Here is an 18766-nt window from a genome sequence, read left to right as displayed (position 1 = left end):
CTGCGTTCTAATTTTTTGCAGCGGCTTTTTTCTTCCCGTAAGGCAACAGAAAACCAGGGAGCAGAAGGACGAGATCTTGCAGATGAAACCGGAAGGGATGGGGCGATAGCGTCAATCGCTGATGATAGGGCAGCATTAAGCTTGAAAACACCTGCATCTAGATTGTCTAAGTGAGGCTCCAGAGGGCAACTAAATATCGGCTCTAGGGCTGAACACGTGATTTTATGCCATTTTCTCCTGAAGTCAGTACCCAATACCACTGAAGTAGGGGGCTGAGGTAGAGGGATGTCGAACGAGAGAAGGTAATGGTCAGTCCAGATAAGGGGCAAGGGAGGATAGGATATAATCCCAGGTAGATTAGAAAAAATTAGGTCCAGAGTATGACCCGCCTCATGTGTCGGACCTTGAATTAATTGCGACAGGCTCAGGTTTTGAAGAGAGTCGATGAACCTAGTGGCTAAGGTACAGGTGGGATCCTCAGCCTAGTACTGTGAAGTTCGAGTGCTTGAGAGACAGATCAGTAATGATGTGGACCAACTGCGTTAAGGAGGAAGGGGAAGCTTTAGGAGGGTTATATACTAGAATGCCAGTTAGATAAACAGATGCAGAGTTGGCAATCGAGAAATACAAGGCTTCAATCAGCCCAATGCCAGTAAGTTTTTTTATAGATATATTGAGGTGAGATTTAAACATAATGGCAATTCCTCCCCCAGTTTTACCTTCTCGGTTAATGCCCAGGAAGCGATAGTCCGGGGGGGTAGCTAATGGTTGATAAAGGCCCATTAGTTTGTGTGTTTTGATGTCAGTCAGCAGGATTTTTCACCTATTATGGTGAAAAAGCTGAAATAGGTAAGTAAGGGGAGAGGGAATGTCTTAACTGAAGATAGCAAAAAAACTGTGAATGATACATTTGGGACTCCACCTGCAGGTCAGAAAAAGCCTTAAGGGACCCATGCAACATGACATCTCCCAGCGTCATAATGCATATGGTATCTGATTTGGTAAACCCGCAGGGCACTGATACCTGGAGAAATCTAGTCCTCTCCCACAGCGTGGTCTCTAGCGTCAGCTGATCAGGCCATCCATCCGCATTTGTTGCCTCCCACCGGGTGGTAAGTACCACTTGGGTAGAGGCGGGCATAGAGCGTAGCCCATCGCCACCGCATAGCATGCGTGGTAGGCGATCCCAGCCCAGGACACATCCCTCTACAGCATAGGTCAGGTCCCCAAACCTCTCAAATCACCAGTGATTAGGCACTCTAAGGTGTGCGCTCAATAATATAGCAATAGATTCAGCGTGACAAGGCGGGTCCGCAGCACTTTGCAAGGGTCATTCGGAGTATCCCAACATTCTACAGGAGCTCTTGCAGTAGAGCATTACACCCTTGCAAAGAAGCATTTGTGCACTGGAAACAGGAAATTCTGAAGTTGATATAGAAATCTCTGCAGTGGGACCATCTTTAAAATGGCTGAGTGGCCAAGAAAAGACAGCCTATAGTAAAATCTCTCACAGTCAAAGATCTTTGGAAGCCACTGAGCATTGCATCCACCCACACACACGCCGCCAGAGGCTCTACCGCGCAGACAAAGAGCAGGAGAGAGAGGTGACCTTCCTGATGGGCGCCGCTCCCAATGGGGAAGAAAGAGAAGGCAAAGCCTCAAATCAGTACTATGGCCTGGAATTGGGTATAAAGCAATCCAAACTAGCTAAAGAAGTTAAGGCCAAACTGTATGTGTGGTAACAGCGCAAAGAGATTTTCTCAGTCCACTGAGTCAAACATATTCCGAAAGTCAACCAGAAGCAAGGTCTGGTGTACCAGCAAGTCAGAGCTCCTTTCAATTGAGTTGTTGACTCTTTTAATATTATGCCTAGTACCTCTTTGTGCCATGAACCCTAATTGATCCGGGTGGACCAATTTCTCAATCACTCCAGACAACCTATTAGCCAGTACTGTGGCCCAGACCTTAATATTGAAGTTTAGTATTGAGATTGGATGGTATTTCTCACCGAACATGCTGCCGTCACCCGACTTTGGACTCTCCACTCTGTCTGTTGTCCGAAGGTCCCTAGGCAGTCAACCTCTCTTTAGAGCTTCCTGAAATGTCTGCAGCGAGATCTGGCCCACCTGGGACCAAAGGAATCTCCAGAACTCTGCCGGGTATCAGTTGAACCCCAGCGCCTTTCCGGGTTAGAGCTGCACAGGGCAGTCCCTAACTCTGATGGGGTGACTTCTGCTTCCTACCCTTCCGCATCCGCTATATCTGGCTTGGTCACTGGGAGGTCTGCTCCAAAGTGCTGCACGTCAGGCTGCCTCCCCACCCAGTTGGGGCTGTACAGTTGTCAGAAATATGAGGCAGAGGTGTGTGCTATGTAAGCACTTCCTATCACTCGTAAACCCTGGTCAGTGTCAATGTAGGATATAGGGTTCCCTGCAGCATGGGGTGTGTGCAGCCAATGAAGGGTCTCAATAGCCTTGTCTCCCCACTGATATACCTTGCTAGGAGTAGCCAACCATGCCCCCTGGGCCTCCTGCATGTGTTCCTGTTGCAGGAGTGTCTGGTTGTGCAGGGAGCCCCCTAGAATCAAGGCTTCCACCTCGCTATGGTATTGTTGCTCTAGCTTACTTATACGGGATTCTAGGTTAGAGATTTTTTGTTGAGATTGACCTCTCTAGGCCTTTTTGTAGCTATTAATTTCCCTTTTGAGGGTGGGCTTAAGAGCCTTCCAAAGGACTCTCAGAGGATCTACCACTCCTTATTTTCTTTTAGATATCGTTCTCCCATTTGACAGCAGGACTCACAAAAGTCCTTGTCTTGTAGGCACCAGCAAACCAGGCGGATATATCTCTGTATCAAGATGGCAACAACCCTCGAGCCATGATGGAACCACATATGGAGCCCCTGTGAGTACCTTCTATGTGCCAGAAATGATACATTATTGCCCACTAAGGGCTTGATTATAAGTTTTGGTGGTGCAGATGTGGGCCGTACACCCTTGCCATGATCCCACACCACTGAGACTCGCCGCTACCCACCAGATTACAAATTTAAAGTGGTCTGCCGGGCATGGGCGTGGTGGTACCAGGGCAGTACTTAATTTAAAGGCGTCAGTGCCTTTTAAAAAGGCACTGCAATGGAAACACCTCACAAGGTTCCTGCACGGCATAGACTTAAAAGTCAATGCCATCCACAAAATGTTGTGCATGCCCTCCAGTGTGCATCCACACGTGTAAGAGGCACAGATGGCCCTGTAGGGCCCCCTTTGTTCCCTTTCCTTCATGGTTTATATGGAGTAAGGAGAGGAAACTCGTAATATGCTTGGCAGGACAGTGGCGGTCAGGTCAGGCATTTTGAGGGCTCCTGACCACCACACCACCTCCAGGGAATGGTGGTTCCCTGGCGGCAGCAGCGCTCCCAGGGTGGTCCGACCACCCAACTTGTAATGGGGCAATCAGACTGCTGGTGCATAGGTTTCTGGACCACCACCGTTGTGTCCCTGCAAGTCTAGTGGTCCTCGGATCACCAGACTCATAGTTAGGATAGTTAGGGCCTAAGGGTGTTTCCTGTGAAAGGAGTATGTCAGGATTGTATATATGCGCTGCCTTCAGGACTGCCCCTCTCTTTATCTTATTGAGGAGACCATTGATGTTCCACAAGAGACTGGTGAGCCTCCCTGTGTGATCATGTGTGCACAAATCAGTAATCAAGCCGGGGGTGGTCGCTTTGGTGCAGTTACCTTGAGGTCAACTGCATGTGTATTACGTGCCAACAGGCTTAACGGGGATTAAAGGTAGAAAGCAAAAATAAACTATAAAGAACAACCCCAATCCAACACCCCCCATAGTTTGCCAATAAGAAGTACCTGTAGTGGTGCAACTAGGAACAGCAGTCAACTGGGCTTATCTGAGGTGTGTGACTCCCCTATCGTGTAACACCCCACCCTACTGAACCCCATCCCCACCTCCCCATCCACCTACACAAATACAAACAAAAGTAACAATGAAAGCAAAATCTGGAACATGTATAACCAACCAGCCCCTAGTACCACCACTCAGTATCACAAGAAGAATGAGTATACCCCTCAGTGTTTAGCGGGCGGTTAAGCTAAGGGCCCCTGGAGACTTGTAGGGGGTCAGGTGCAACAGGGTCCATGTCAGTCTCTGAGGCCGACCGCCTCACCTGTGGGCCATCTAGTCCAATCGAACATGCTCTGCGGCCCCGGTGTCGACTTCTTCACTGTGGGGCAATAGTGCTTTCTCTGGGAGGTCTTCTGTCCCCACTAACAAAGATGCTCCCCCACAAGAGGAGTACATCATTTTCGCAGGTTAGGTCCTTCTTCCTTCCACCCACTACCATGCCACTTCTGGTGTGTCAAAAAGCATAGTTTTGTCTTGAAAAATAACCTTCAGTCGGACAGTGAAAAGGAGCACGTAGCAAATGTTCAAGGCTCGCAGCTTCTGTTTCACCTCTTGAAAGGATCTCCGCTGCTGCTGGATCTTCAAAGTGTAGTCTGGAAGAATCATTACCAGGAGTACTGATATGTCGAGGCACCAAGAGAGCACGACACTTGCAGAACCACGTTGTGGTCTGCGTAATTAGGAACACAGGCACAGCGGCCAACCGGAGGCTCCGACAGGAGAGCCGTGTGTTCCCTCTCCATCAGGAAGTAAGATGAGACCCCTGGAGGTCGGCACCCAGCTCATCAGCCAGTCTGAAATGATGGTGGTTGGATTGGCTGCCCCCCTCTCCCTCCGGGATGCCTGGAGTCCTGTGACCTGACAGGGTCCTCAGTCTAAGAGACTTTACCCTACACCACCATGACTCTGTCAAATATGTTTCATATGTCCTGTCTAATAAAGGGCAGGTCAATTTTCAGCTCTCCCACTTCCCCCTCCATTGTCACTTTGAGGTCCTGTATGCTTGGAGAAAATAAGCTGTCCGGAGGCCCTCTGGACAAGCATTTCCTAGCCCGCTGCGCCAGACTACTACAGCGTCTCGACCTGCATAGCATATTTGATGATCTTTTGTTGAGCCGCCGAGCCGCAGGTTTGTTGCATGCCATGGCAGTGTGTAAGCAGTGAAGCTCCCTTGAGAGGCAATCACAATCCAAGTCATCCAAACTGTCTGCCTGCACCAGGGAGACAGAGAATGGAGGCCCCATGGCTCGATTTCACCGCTGATTACAGGGGTATACTCCCCTCCACATTATTGATGGTTCTTTGCAGGGGCGAGGTCAGCAGGCGGAAGGCCAGGAGAGGCGCAGCATGGAGCATCTGCCCCTCACTCAAACTAGCTACAGCTGATGGTCAGAATTCAGGCCTACCCCCCAGACCAGCCATGTCACCTCTAATCTTCCACCTCCAGTCGCTCTCCAGTTCCATGTCTCTCTGGTGCCCGGGTAGGCCTCACACCTCAGAAACCCACCCCAATGGCAGCCATGAACAGCGGCAAGTTCTCTTATCATTAGGCGGCGTCATAGGCCCCCCGCCCTTCAGTCTGAAGCTACTGCGGTGTCTGGGCATTTACAAACATTAATATGAATTATATTATTACTTATGTAGTAATTGGGTTTTGGTTCAATTACAGAAGGATGAACAATTGTTTTGGCACTTTGGATAGTGACTGGACAAATGGACAAGCTGCCTGTGTGACTCTCCACTCAATCAAATGAAGAGTTATTTATGACAGAAATCTACCATTTATAAATGTAAGAGAACCATAAAATAATTAAATGGCGTGACTCATTTATCTTTTTTTAATTAGAAATGCAAAAAATAATAATGTATGCATTTCCAATGAGCTAATAAATAGAATGAATGCATTGCATACTGGAAATTGGATTATAAGAAATACATTTTCAACTAACGTCCAATAATCACAGTATTTCTTATGAATATCTTTATAGATCTTGGCCAAAGTGGGTCAAATTTTAACTGTAAATTTTGTTACATTTTGTAACTTGATATTCCATAACAGATTAAATGAGATAATTAAGAATATTAAGAATATTAAGAACTGAACATCTTTATAATACAAAATACCTCGCAGCGTTCCATCATTTCACAATAGAAACTACAAATTTTAAATAATGTTCAACTCACCTAGAGAAGTTGAGGAAATGAACATGACGAGTAAATAAATATGGCTGCTCAGCAGTACTAACATTTCTAATCAACTCCATCTAGGGAAAAAATACAGAACATTTCATTAAGTGAATTCAGACCATCACCAACGTCTAAGCATTGATTTAACTTTTTGTTTGGCTTTACCTATGACTATCATCTCAATGCATATTTAAGTGGGAATAAATAAATAACTGATGTTGTGCTCATCTCCAAATTAGATACACCCCACCTTGTGACAGACTGCCGTAAGCACCGGCGTTGACATTTAGGTGGTGGTACCGAGCACTGAAAACGAAATTAAGCTCAAATTAAGCATGTTATCTATGTATTGTTAAAGATATTTTTAGGTAAATAATACAGTGGTCATATTTTTGTATATGTTATCTTTCCAATTTTTTAGCACAGCTGGCAGAGCATTTTGATTTAATCAGATGTTGTTTTTGGCCCTAAGGAATTTTCCTGTCTCTTTCCTAAAACAGACCCTATCCCCTTGGTTTTGAGGGGTAATTCTCTTTTCTGTATAAGGACGTCCAAGTGGTGCAAAGTGGTATTCGTGTTACTTTTTGAGCTATTTTCCAAGTTAAAAAAAGGAGCTGGAAAGCAAATGCTTAATCAAGACTTTGCAGTGGTTTCTGGCACTTTGATTGACTATGCAATAGTGCAAATTCTTGATAAATCTGTCCTAAGGTCCACTTGGCTTTATAGAGAAGGTTGATCAAGTAGGTAAGTGGAAGCTTATGGAGAGAGATGCAAAGACTGAGTCAGGTAATATTGATTATCACAAACAAAATAAATAACAGGTGGTCATCAGAATTAACTTTACAATAGAACAACTTGAAACAGAACATTGTGGCCTAAACTGACAAAGCTATTTGAAAGACTAAGGGCTGATTACGAGCCTGGCAGTCTATGGACTGCCAGACTGGTGGTGGAGGTGTTTCCTCCGCTAGATTATGACTCTCTGCTCATTCAGTCGGTGGACTGCTGGCTGAACCAGGGAACCGCCATTCTCTGGTGTTGGCATGGCAGAAGGGCACTGGCGCAGTCCCGCCGAGCATATTACGAGTTCCTCCCACTGTCAGCCTTTTCATGGCAGTGAGCATGCCAACGAAAAGGCTGGTGGTGGGGGTACATAAGAGGCCCTACAGGGCCGCCATGCCCCCCACCATGGGGATGCATTGAGGGGGCACAACATGTGCCCCCCATCTGCTTGCACCCCCAGTTTCAGCATGGCATGGACTTCACAGGCAATGCCCTGGTGGAACATTTTTGCAATTTCCTTTGTATTCCCCTATTTCCGGCACCGCCATGGGAAAGGCAAAAGGATCATCCGCCTGCAGAAGTTGATCTCGTAATCAAGTGGGGGGTCCTTGCGCAGCTTTGGCAGTGCTCTTCTGGCGAAGAGCCGGCACAGCACCTCTAAAGTCATAATCAGACCTAATTTTAATGCACATGCACAAATATATGTGTGAAAGCTGTATCCCAATCGTAATTCATGGTGTCAGGATGGGTGCAATTTCATCCTTGCAAATGGGATTTGTAAATATAGAAATGATGCCAGTATGGCAAATGTGCTAATTTAGTTTGATGCAGGTTGATGGTGCCTCAAGGAGATCCTGTCTGTGAACGTATGCTAACACCCACACACCTATAGGTTTGTATACATTTGTGAGATTTAACATGCCCTTCCTGGTGGGCCACCCATTGCATTACATTGTATCTTAATATAGCATTTGAATAGTGCTTACTACCCCTATTTTGGATTCTGATGTGGTTGTCCACACAGGTAGCACACTACACCATGTGGGTGTGTGCTTGGACAGGTGTTATTTTTGCTTTGAGGCTATGTGGCAAGTATTCCTATGTTGTTCATGATGATCACCAAGGTGCTGCAATCATGTGATAGGATGCATCGCTTAGTGATGGACAAGTAAGCCTTTGAGATAGATACTCATTTTCTGAAACTGTACCATATTGGCAGCACCAATTAGCTCGGCATGACCCTTTATTGTGTTGATAGTTTTTCTCCTTTGTTTTTAATCTGATTTCCTAGGCTGGCTGTGGCAAGACGTCATTCACTATGTGATCTTATGGATCCATGGAGGTGATAAGTACAAATAAATAGTGTAGAGGTTCAGAAAACTGCCAGAAAAGTTGGTGTAACAGCCCTCCTGTATATGTTTGCCATTTTGAGAAGTCAAATAATGAGATTTGCCGAGATCAACTGCATTATCGTTATCTTTTTAGTCATTATGCAATTTCAGTGCTCAGAGTATGTAACTATTTGAGACCTGCAGGGTTTACTGTGTCAGAGTGATCATGTGACCTGCAATTTGTGTTAGATATCTTTGGTCCTGGCAGGGGTGCTTGGCTAGTATTGAGCAGTTAGTTCAGCAGGTCTGTGCGGCCTTTATGTATGCCCTCCATTTGCCAGCGAGGGTCCGAAGGCCCTTTAATACATTATAAACCTGTCCATTGATGGTGAGGAATCCAGTAGAGAATTGGTATTTGATGTCATATATGAAGTGTCACCTTTATATATGCATCCTCCCAGTGCCACATTAATATACTTGCAATATATTAAATTAAAACTGTGAGACCGACTTAAAGATTAGAGTTACTGTGCTCCAGAATAAGGTAGACATTGTTTAGTATGTCTGCCACATATGGGAGGAGGACATTGAAACATTAAGAAATGTATGTCTGTCAAGAAAGGGAGTTAGTTTGTTTCCAAGGTGAGAATGGGGAGAGAACACCTCCTGCTTTAATGAGAATATAAAAGAAGGTTGTTTTATGTGGATACAAGTATAATGCTTGTGAAGGTACCAAAAAAGTAAAACGTGAAAATACACTTTTATATTTACATTTTCCTATGCAAAATTGAACAACTGGTGACACTTCTTTATTTGGAAATTCGGAAAGTGCTCCCAGAAATCTACCGTTTTCATAGTTACCCAGAAGGACTCTTGGGTGCACATATTTAAAAATTAACTACAAAAAAGTCAGAAATGGCTTCCTGCAAGATTGCATCTAAGTTTGGAGCAAATTTCCAACTTGTATGAACGTCTCATAGAATCTCCATCAGACTCACAGGACGGTGCCTAGTTTGATGAAGAAAAGAGGTGGTTGTGGCCAAAAGCTTTCCAGGGCGATTTTGAAGTTCTGATACTGTTTTTGCAAGATAATCACACCCTTAAGTGAATTAATTTGCTCCAAAATCCAAGCAAAATCTTTGCACTGATAGCACACCTCTATCAAGTAGTGAATCGAAACCTAGTGCATGACCAGTAAACCATTCCAGCATAGAGATTACAGAAAATTCGAGTTACCCTGAATGAAACCACATCACCCTAGTGCTGCGAAACTTCCAGCTAATAAAGTTAACATTACTTCACAGCCTATTATCTAGTTCCAGAGTTTAGACCACACACCAATCAGCGTACAATGTGGCAATGTTTTCAATTTCTTCACTTTGCAACAAACAAGGAGCAATCTTCGCTTTAAAAGATCTTTATGTATTATAAATGCTGGTAAATTGAAATTAATGTAAATGCTGTGACCTAACTGCACATACAGCCTCCCATCTGAGTGCCTCGGATCTGTACCCACTAACTTCATCCCTCAGAGTTACCAATACCAGGTGTAGTGATAACTCAGAGGATGGAGACAAGAGAGCCACTAAACAAATAAGAAATTACCTTGGAAATCAGAAATGTAAATAAAAAATTCCTCATTTCACCCAGAGATTCTGCAGCTGAAGTCTCAGTGTGAAATAATCAGGGCCCTTAATGTTCCCATTGACTTGAAATTCCGATGGAGCTGGTAACTTTTGTTAAGGGCCTCACTAAAATGGCAAAAAGTGGTGACTGAGATTGGAGCATAACTGGCTGATGGAATGAAAGAAGGGCACTGGACAAGTGTCAGCTAACATTTGCCTGTGACAGAGGAGGCCTCATTGAAGTGTGCCCCAAGTGCAATATACAAAACTCCAGCAAACCTATCAAGAAGGATGTGACATTCAGGAAGAGCTGGGCACTTTAATGTCAACAAACATCCTCCCCGGCCCCCTGCATACTTTGTCAGGTTCAGATGGGTCATCTCTGCCCATTCACGTCAGCCTACTGTTTGCTCCCCGGAGCAAGTTTACACTCCATTCACACCTATTCAATAGCTAATTACTGGCTGGCAGAAGTTGGATTGCAAAATGGAGATTTAACTTCCATGGACTTCTGGCAGGGCAAAGGTAAATTTCTAAAATTAACTTTTCTGTGATATTAGAAACATCCTAGCCCACCAGTGAATTAGATTGTTAACAACTATTAAAAATAGTTGCTTAATTATTTTTCTAGCTAGTCCTATTCCCAAGATCCTTCTATTGGTATTTAATATTGCACCCCAGTGTTTTCCTATGGAACAGTCAGCCTTGCTACAGTGAAAATAGATTTGACGGGCAAGTCATTGTATGAACATTTTTAACATTTTAACATTTACATGTCCTTCTTTGAATACTATGATTCTTGCTTCATGGGTATTAAGCCTTATTTAGTGATGACTTAAAAATATGCAGAAGGAAGGTTTAGGCCTGTCAAAAGAGGTTATTTAAGCAGGTCAAAATTGCAGTTAAAACCCGTACAGCCAGGCTGTTGGAAACAGCCCTGCAGTCATGTGTACATTGTCACTGTAGTGGATGGAACAATAGGTGCTGCAGTCCACTTGTGACATTTAACCTACAGGTCCCGGGTACACTTTGGTACCATATACTATTGACTTATACGTAAGATAAATATGGCGATCAGGGGAATGCCAATTTCATCCAGTTTTAAGGGGAGCAGAGCACTTTACCTCTGGTAACAGGGGTAAAGTGCCCAAAGTTCTAAGGCAAACAAAAACAGGCCAGGCAAAAATCTGGGGGAATACCACAAAAAAGGTGAATATTGCAAACACTTATTAAAGGCAGTGGATGGACAGATAGAGCTATAGTTGTAAATTAGTCCCCCGTGCAGTTCAATGCAAGCTCTTAAGTAGAAGCAGAAGGATACAGCCAAACAGTTAATAGCATAAGGTGAGAGGTGAACGCTTTACTGGGCTTAACCAAAAAGGAAATGATAGCATCTCAAGCCAATGGTTGAAATGGGCTCAGTGAAGAAAGCAAGTGATTACAAGCACACTATTTGTATTTTGTTAGAATAGATCTATTGGACAGTTGTATTATCAAAACACAAATCTAAAAATTGAAGGGTTGATGCCTACAATGAGACAGAACTGTGAATAGTCCAATAATAGACTCTACCATTTAAATAATTTTTAGAATGTAGAGCATGCCACTTTCCTTCACACAGTTGGTGGATTTGTATGAGCATGTGGGCAGGCCTCAAGCAAATGTAGTACGCACTTTCCTCCTAGGAATGGCGAGTTGGAAGTGCAGAGGTTGCAGGTAACACAAATCTATCTATGGTAAGACCAGCTTTTTACTTGCCTATTGTGCCCTACTTTGGGAGCACAGTGGTAATCTCATAAAGATCCATTGGGCACTTTGAAATCATAAGGGCCCATCTCATCTCCAATGACAGTGAACAGAGAGGGGCCACCCAAACACGGACCATGTTGAACAGATGTCCAACTAAGCAATGTCATTCCTGCCAGATGCACAACTGGAATGCTGTGTGGACATAGCACAGATTAAATGGAGAAAAGGTTGCTCTTGTTCTATACTCCAAATGCCAATTCAGCACAGACGTTTTAAGGCATGGGCAAAGTGGGCTCTGATCCAGGGCTCTAGCCTTTCAGGGAGACACCTTATAGAGACAGCTGTGTTCTGCTGAGAGTCTAGCCTTGATGACCTTAAGTAATTCTTAAACAGATTGTTTTAAATACTGTTTCCTTTAATTTATTTTTAATGTGGGTGATGTGTGAGAGTCTATTACAGACTTTTTGCAGAGAAATGTTGGGCCCAATGCACAATGGTAAACTGAGACGAAAGTCTAACTTTACGACTTTCTGGATTCACAAAGGTTTACGAGTAGTAAAGTTAGCCTTTTGTCTCAGTTTAACTGAAGTTTTGTCTCAGTTAGACTTAAGACCAAAACGCAAATTAAACTGAGACAAAAGTCTAATTTAACTACTCCTAAATGGCCTTTTTGAATACCGAAATTTGTACAGTTAGACTTTCATCTCAGTTTACCTTTGTGAATCGGGCCTGTTGTGTTTATGTTTCATGCAACATCCATAAAACAAGTTTCTTTTAGATCTAAACAGGACTTCACATATGATAAATTAGATGGTGGGAAAATTGGAGTGTTTCACAGATTATTTCTAGAAATATTAGTGCGCTGCTGATGTGCTATAGTATTAAATACATGTGACTATACCTGAATACTAGGTGTAAACACATTTAGAATTTAGACGAGTGTGCCAGTGCACTGTCAGAGACCTGGCAGAAGAAGGCATGAAAAAGCTGAAATTCGCTCATAAATTCATAGGTGTTCAGAACAGAGCCCCCTCAAAACCCGTTGGACCCCCAACTCCAAAACTCTTAAGATGTCCCTGCAATTCAGTTGGGCTGTACATTTTCTGTGACAGGATTTTAGCTACAGCTGAGGAAAAACGCCCCCCCCCCCTTATACCAAGACAATTGCGTAGTAGTGTGCTTCTAATTAATTTTTAATGGAAAGATACTTGAGGGATTTACACTGTATCTACATATAGCAGGCGTTTGGCACATAACATAGCCTGATACAACCCATCTGACCATGCCTGGATAGTCCCATGGGAAATCCAAAGGCATGCAAATATTGCATAAAAAAGATTACAACTCTGTCTAAAGACTAACAGTATTGCCAAGATCTCTGAAATACCAACTGACCCTCTCGAGGTCGGAATTAAATATACATAACATGACAACAACGGAAAAAAACATCAGTCCTCATAGTTTAGATGCAAATGAGAATATATTAAAATTATATTAAAAGTAGCAAATGGCTTTACAGATCACAATGTCAACATTCTTACTCCCAGATAAAAGCATCAGTGCTTTGTAAGTGCTCATGCGTGCGCAAAGCATTTACTTCTCTTGTCAGCTGACATTCAGCTATCAATGAGGGACATCTTATTTTCTCCATGATGGACAGCTTATTTCATGTAGCTGACAGCACTGGTCACCAGGGAGAGCATGGCTCAATCCAGAGCGAAAGATAGCCTCAATACCTTCACTAAGCATGCTCAGAAGAAAGAGACAGTGGCGTAGCTGGGGGGAGGGGTGGGGTGCAGCCCGCCCAGGCATCACTTTTTTGGGGGTGAGTTGTGTTTTTTCTTTATTATTGTACGCATCGCTAAACGCCCCTCCCTCCCCGCTCTTATGGCAGCTGCACACCCCCCGCTCGGTGTTGTCTTTTGCCAGCAACCCCAAGCCCCCCGCTCTTACCGGCAGCAGACTAAGGGATCACCCTGAGTGTCCAAAGCGCTAGCTACGCCACTGGAAAGAGATGTTGTATAAAATACTCTCCACATGTTGGAGGACCTGCAGGGACAAGGGCACCATACACATACTCTGGTTTTGCCTGAAACTGTGAGTACGCTGCAATGAAGTATTGCATGGAATTCCGGGTATCTCAAAGGCAGAACTTGCAGCACGTCCATCTTTAGTTTGATTGGGAACCCTTTCAGAAGCTATGTACCCCCTGCATGGCCGCAAAAGGAAGAGGATCTACTTTCAGCTATTAGGCACAATACATGTTACACTTACGCTTTCGGGGAAGGTGGAGATCCCCAAGTACAACTTGAGGCTAGTAAAAGTGTGGACTTTGTTAGGTGAGGAGAGTTAGCGTGTAAAATGCTGGAGAAGGAGAAGCAATTTCAAAGAATTTGGGGATCTTGCCTTCATTTTCTAGTTAGAGAACCCAGCACTGCGACCTGTCCTAGGAGATTGCGAGCTCTTTCGCTGATAAAGAAAGAGTAGTTGGAAGGGAAACATTCGGAGGCGAAGACATCAGAGCCACATAAGTAAACAGTAAACATAAGAAATACACACATGGGATACAGCCACATGAGTCATACGAGACAAAAGGATCTGGTTGTGGGGAGGAATGAGTTTATTTATTTATTTTTAAAGTTTTATATAGCGAGAACCAGACCATGTGGTGTTATTGTGATAAATTGTAATAAAAACTATTTAAAAAAACCAAAACTGTTCTGTAAAAATTCAAGGTGGAGTAGATTTTGAAGATAATTTTACGGGTTTAGGCAAAACATTAAGCCTAGGTGTCAAGAAAGGAGCAGCACAGAACCAGATATAGAATAGGTCTTCAGTATGGAGCCCCACCAGGAGCAGCCTCCTTGCTGCTCAGCCCATACTCCCAACTGACACTCCACACACAGGCATTCTAACATTCTATTACCTCACCACACATACAAAAATTCCACAGTACATCCACACTGGCTGAGCAGCAAGGCAGAGAAGTAGGAAATGGTGCATTGAACTAAAGACCAGTATGCTATACTATTAAACAACAAAATGAGCTCCATCGCAAAAGAGTCATTACTTCAAATAAATGTTCTTGCAAGTTAGTTCCATCCACACTAGGGGGACATGGGGTAAAGCAAAACAATAACAAGAATCAATTTTGTTTTCGATAATTAGTGAGGAATACTTAGCAAATTCAGGACAAATTAACCGACAACCTAAACTGCAACCATTAATAATAAAAAACAAACACACATTAATTGATTGGATGGTCTAAATTAATCATCTAAATTGTATTCACTACCTGATGGGTTATAGTATGCAGGAAAATTGACTAGTACTCCAAACTCAGCAAAGTAAACAGCATGCATACCTTAAAAGAATGGAGCCGATGCCACAGACTCCTTATCTATTCAGTTTAATACTCACATTGATTGATAATGTAGTGCTAGTCCAATATCATAAAAACTCCTCTTCTTTGCTGTTTAATATTGTTCTTTTAGTTGGTTTGTTTTAGGATTATTTTAATGCAGAAATTGGTTTCAAATGAACATTGTTAATCAAAGTACTATTAACGTTCATCTTTCAAAAGTATGGGCCTGACTTGCGAGTTTGGTGGACAGATTACCCCGGCACAATGTGACCCATAGCCCATCCACCATATTAACCCCTTCGCCGCGGGTCTAATTCTCCTGTGGCACTGGAGGGAGGGGGGCACGCGCAGCGCCACGGTGCCTGTGAGGAGCTCAGCTTGTCACACTGCACCGTGGCGCTGTGCTCATGACGAGCTGAGCTCGTCATGACCACGCCTGTTTTTCAGAACATACAGCACAGCGGGGCAATTAGCCCCGTGTGTGAACATCGCACGTGTCATGACGAGCTCAGCTCGTCATCAGCACAGCGCAACCGTGCCTCATGTCATGAGCACAGGAGGGGTTAAAATATAATGACTTAAAAGTTGACGAGATATCAGTCACGTTGTGAAGGAGTAATCCGTCTGCGAATCCCGAAATCAGGAACACTGCTTCTTTTATTTTTATTCATTTACGTGACCACCCCTCTCAATGCTTTAGGTCGAGCCTGGGCAGTGCATGTTCTGTTCAGCGAGGCATGCTGTATTGAGGTAGGGACTTGAAGCTCCACCTACTCCCGCCCACATTTTTCATTGGCTTGTGTCATTGTCCACTGTAAACTGTGGCTGTCCATTGGTCAAAAGGCTTAGTAGTCCCTCCTTAGTACCGCCTTGTCTCATTTTATAATCTCGCATGGCGACACCCCTCTGTTACTTGTGTTGTTACTTGGTTGGCTTTAATTACAGCCTCCAAGCACTATTTTCTTAAATAGCTTTGTCCTGCCTGCTGTTACAGGCAGCGCTCACTCTCTTCTAATGTTTTTTTAATTTTTATAGCACGCTTTTGAAATGCAATAGGTCTCACATTTTAAGAGTTTAAGCTATTGGCACTGTAAGTGGCAATGCCTTTTACTTATCTATTTAAAAAAAGAGTACATAAATAAAAGGCATTGTCATTTACAATACCAATAGGTCAAAATCTCATAAATGCGAGACCTATTGCATTGCAGATGCTTGTTCTGTTCAGCGAAAGGTCCGAATCTTCATCCTGCCATATGCTGTCCTTGCATGAAAGCAAACATCACAGTGCACTATCAGCATTCCTCAGTGCTCAAGCCTTCTTCCCTCCAATATGTGTCTCCTTCACCATTCACCCTTGCAGGCATTTACCAATGACATGAAATTTTGATGACTTGAATGTACCATGACCTTTGTGACCTCACCAGTTTTTAAGTTGTAAAAAAATAATATGCGCATAGGCCCAGAGTCTTTCGTAAGAGCCCGTCGCTGGGGATGCTGAGTGTAGAGGATGCTGAATACCATGGCCGCTGAATACCATAGTCTTAAATGTAACCTCGTGGCGATTTGGTACACCACCCAAAACTTCCGGTTTCTTTATTTTGCTCCTGCAGGTTATTTATTGATCCTGCTTACTCCCATTATCACTGTTTCCCTATCTTTTGTTTTCTCCTTGTTTCTCTTATTTTCTCTCTTCTCTCTCTGTTGCTGTGGGTCAAAGTCTGGGTTCCCAAAATGAATGCTGGTTCCCACTACCTGCAATCACCTACACAAATTTAGCTCTGGATTTCACCCATAACAAAAACAAACCGATAATTCAGGAAGCAACAGATTGTACAAGCGAACACCTTTATTAACCATGTAGGAATCAAAAACTTGGCACCTTGACACCCTTTACAACACACACTATTTTCTTGTTTACATATTTGCAGTTTTTTAGAGACAACATGCATCCCAGAGCTATGCAGGAATGTACTGTCAATACAGCCCAAATCTGTGTGACTATGCAAATATCAGGCAATTTTGGTTGATCGCAGCAGACATAACTCCATCTGTTTTTATGTATGAGGTTGTTAAAGTACTTTATTATTTCAGCACTTTCCTTATGAAGTAATGCCTTGCTTGTTGTCTTTATAAAAGCAATAGATGTGTTTATCATGGGGGTAGCCTAGCAATGTGTGAATTTTTACTGGGCATTTCAATATTTCATTCTGCTTCATATTAGCCGGATCCAGAATATCTACTATCAAAACTTGCTAATTGACCAATAATCTGAAAACAGTGATAACCTTGAGGTAGCTTCTCATATCCTTCTTTAGACCATTCCTTTAGCAAAGCTTAAATCACAAAAATCTGTCTCTAAATTTAAAATACCCAGCCACTTTGAACAAAGAAGAAAAGGGTATTTAGAAAAGCCTTGTACTGAAGATCTTAGTTCCTCATCTGTGCAATATCCCAGAGAATACTATTGTAAATCTACTGATGGTAAATAAAAGCAAAAGGTTTAGAAATAATGCAATCGCCCGAGTGCACAGCAGCCCATATTCTAACCGCATCATCTCTTATGGGGTTCAATTTTCCAAATGAAAAAGCTTTCTTCCTCAATATTTGTCCATCGAATAAATCAGTGGGCCGACACAAAGACTGCAGTGCCATTCTAAAAGATTGTTGTTAGTTTGAATAGTAAATATCAACTAATGGTTTTAAGGAATAGCCACACACTTTGTAATTAAACCAACAGTTGAGTTAAATGTATGAAAGAATTTTGTCTCGCTAAACAACCTACTTTTTCACTTTTAAGCCACTGAAATGCCAAAACAATTGGAACAAATAACTTGTTATGGAAAACTCCCATCAGTTGACCAATGGCAAAGAAAAGTGCTCCTCCGAAATATCACTACCTGCTGTTCCCTAACAACCTTCAGCTAATTATGATGTGCATGCATATTTCGACAATCCATTCAACATAATTGTAGTGCATCACATGCAACCTGAGGGCTCCAAGAACAGGCCACAGACCATATAGCACTTCATCTAGATATCTATGGTAGATGTTTAGTGCCTTCTGGATTTAGTATTTCCCTAGAAATCTCTGGATTTTCCATTACCGCCCAACTCTAAAGCAGGCCCTATTTTGGGACCATTTGTGTATTTCTAAAGTGTAACAGCCGTACAGTAGCTACGAATTAATGATGGACCAATTGCAGCTACTGGCAAAACTGGTTAATAAATAGAAGCCCAAGACTTCAGGACTTTCTTGAATTTATTCAAATTTGGCTCCTTAAGGATAGAATTGCACAGCGTGGTATATAAGGTGCCAGAGTTGAAACAATAAGCTCTTCCTCCAGGATGAGTTTCTTTAGGTTTAACTGTATTTTTACTCTGTGGTTTGCACTCTTACCGTCGCGTACATCAAAATGGGCACCCAGGTGCAAATGAGAAGTAAACTGTATCCAAGGTCAATAACGTAATTAACACCCCAATAAACTTCCCAACCCCACCCACCATCCGGAAAATTGTTCTGTGGTAAGTGTCCGTATTCTATTGACCAGGATCCTTTGGGAGAGCCCTGAGGAGTTGCCAGAGTCAATTGAGCATTTGCATGATCTGTGTGGAGAGAAGCCGAAACATGTCCTCTGGGATGAGTTGGAAGATTTTAAATCCTATATACATGTGATTTTTCTGAAATCATGGGATAAGAGTCAGATAAGAGTCCCAAGTTGCCACATAACAATATATATTTATTTTGAATCATCATCGCTATCTTTTCCATAGCTAATGTCTCCCAGATATGGAGTTTCCAGTCAAGAAATG

General features: G+C 43.1%; 1 protein-coding gene across 1 annotated transcript in view; it reads right to left on the bottom strand.

Annotated features, from left to right (window-relative positions):
* The window catches only part of UST (uronyl 2-sulfotransferase), a 911106-nt gene that overhangs the window by 368357 nt on the left and 523983 nt on the right, over positions 1 to 18766 (bottom strand). Inside the window, exon 4 of the mRNA XM_086927463.1 lies at positions 6102 to 6181. Coding sequence (XP_086783589.1) covers positions 6102 to 6181 — 80 coding nt within the window. The remainder of the gene's footprint in view (positions 1 to 6101; positions 6182 to 18766) is intronic.

Source organism: Lissotriton vulgaris, chromosome 6, assembly GCF_964263255.1.
Source record: "Lissotriton vulgaris chromosome 6, aLisVul1.2, whole genome shotgun sequence".
NCBI lineage: Eukaryota > Metazoa > Chordata > Amphibia > Caudata > Salamandridae > Lissotriton > Lissotriton vulgaris.
This window is presented reverse-complemented; position numbering and strand designations above follow the sequence as displayed.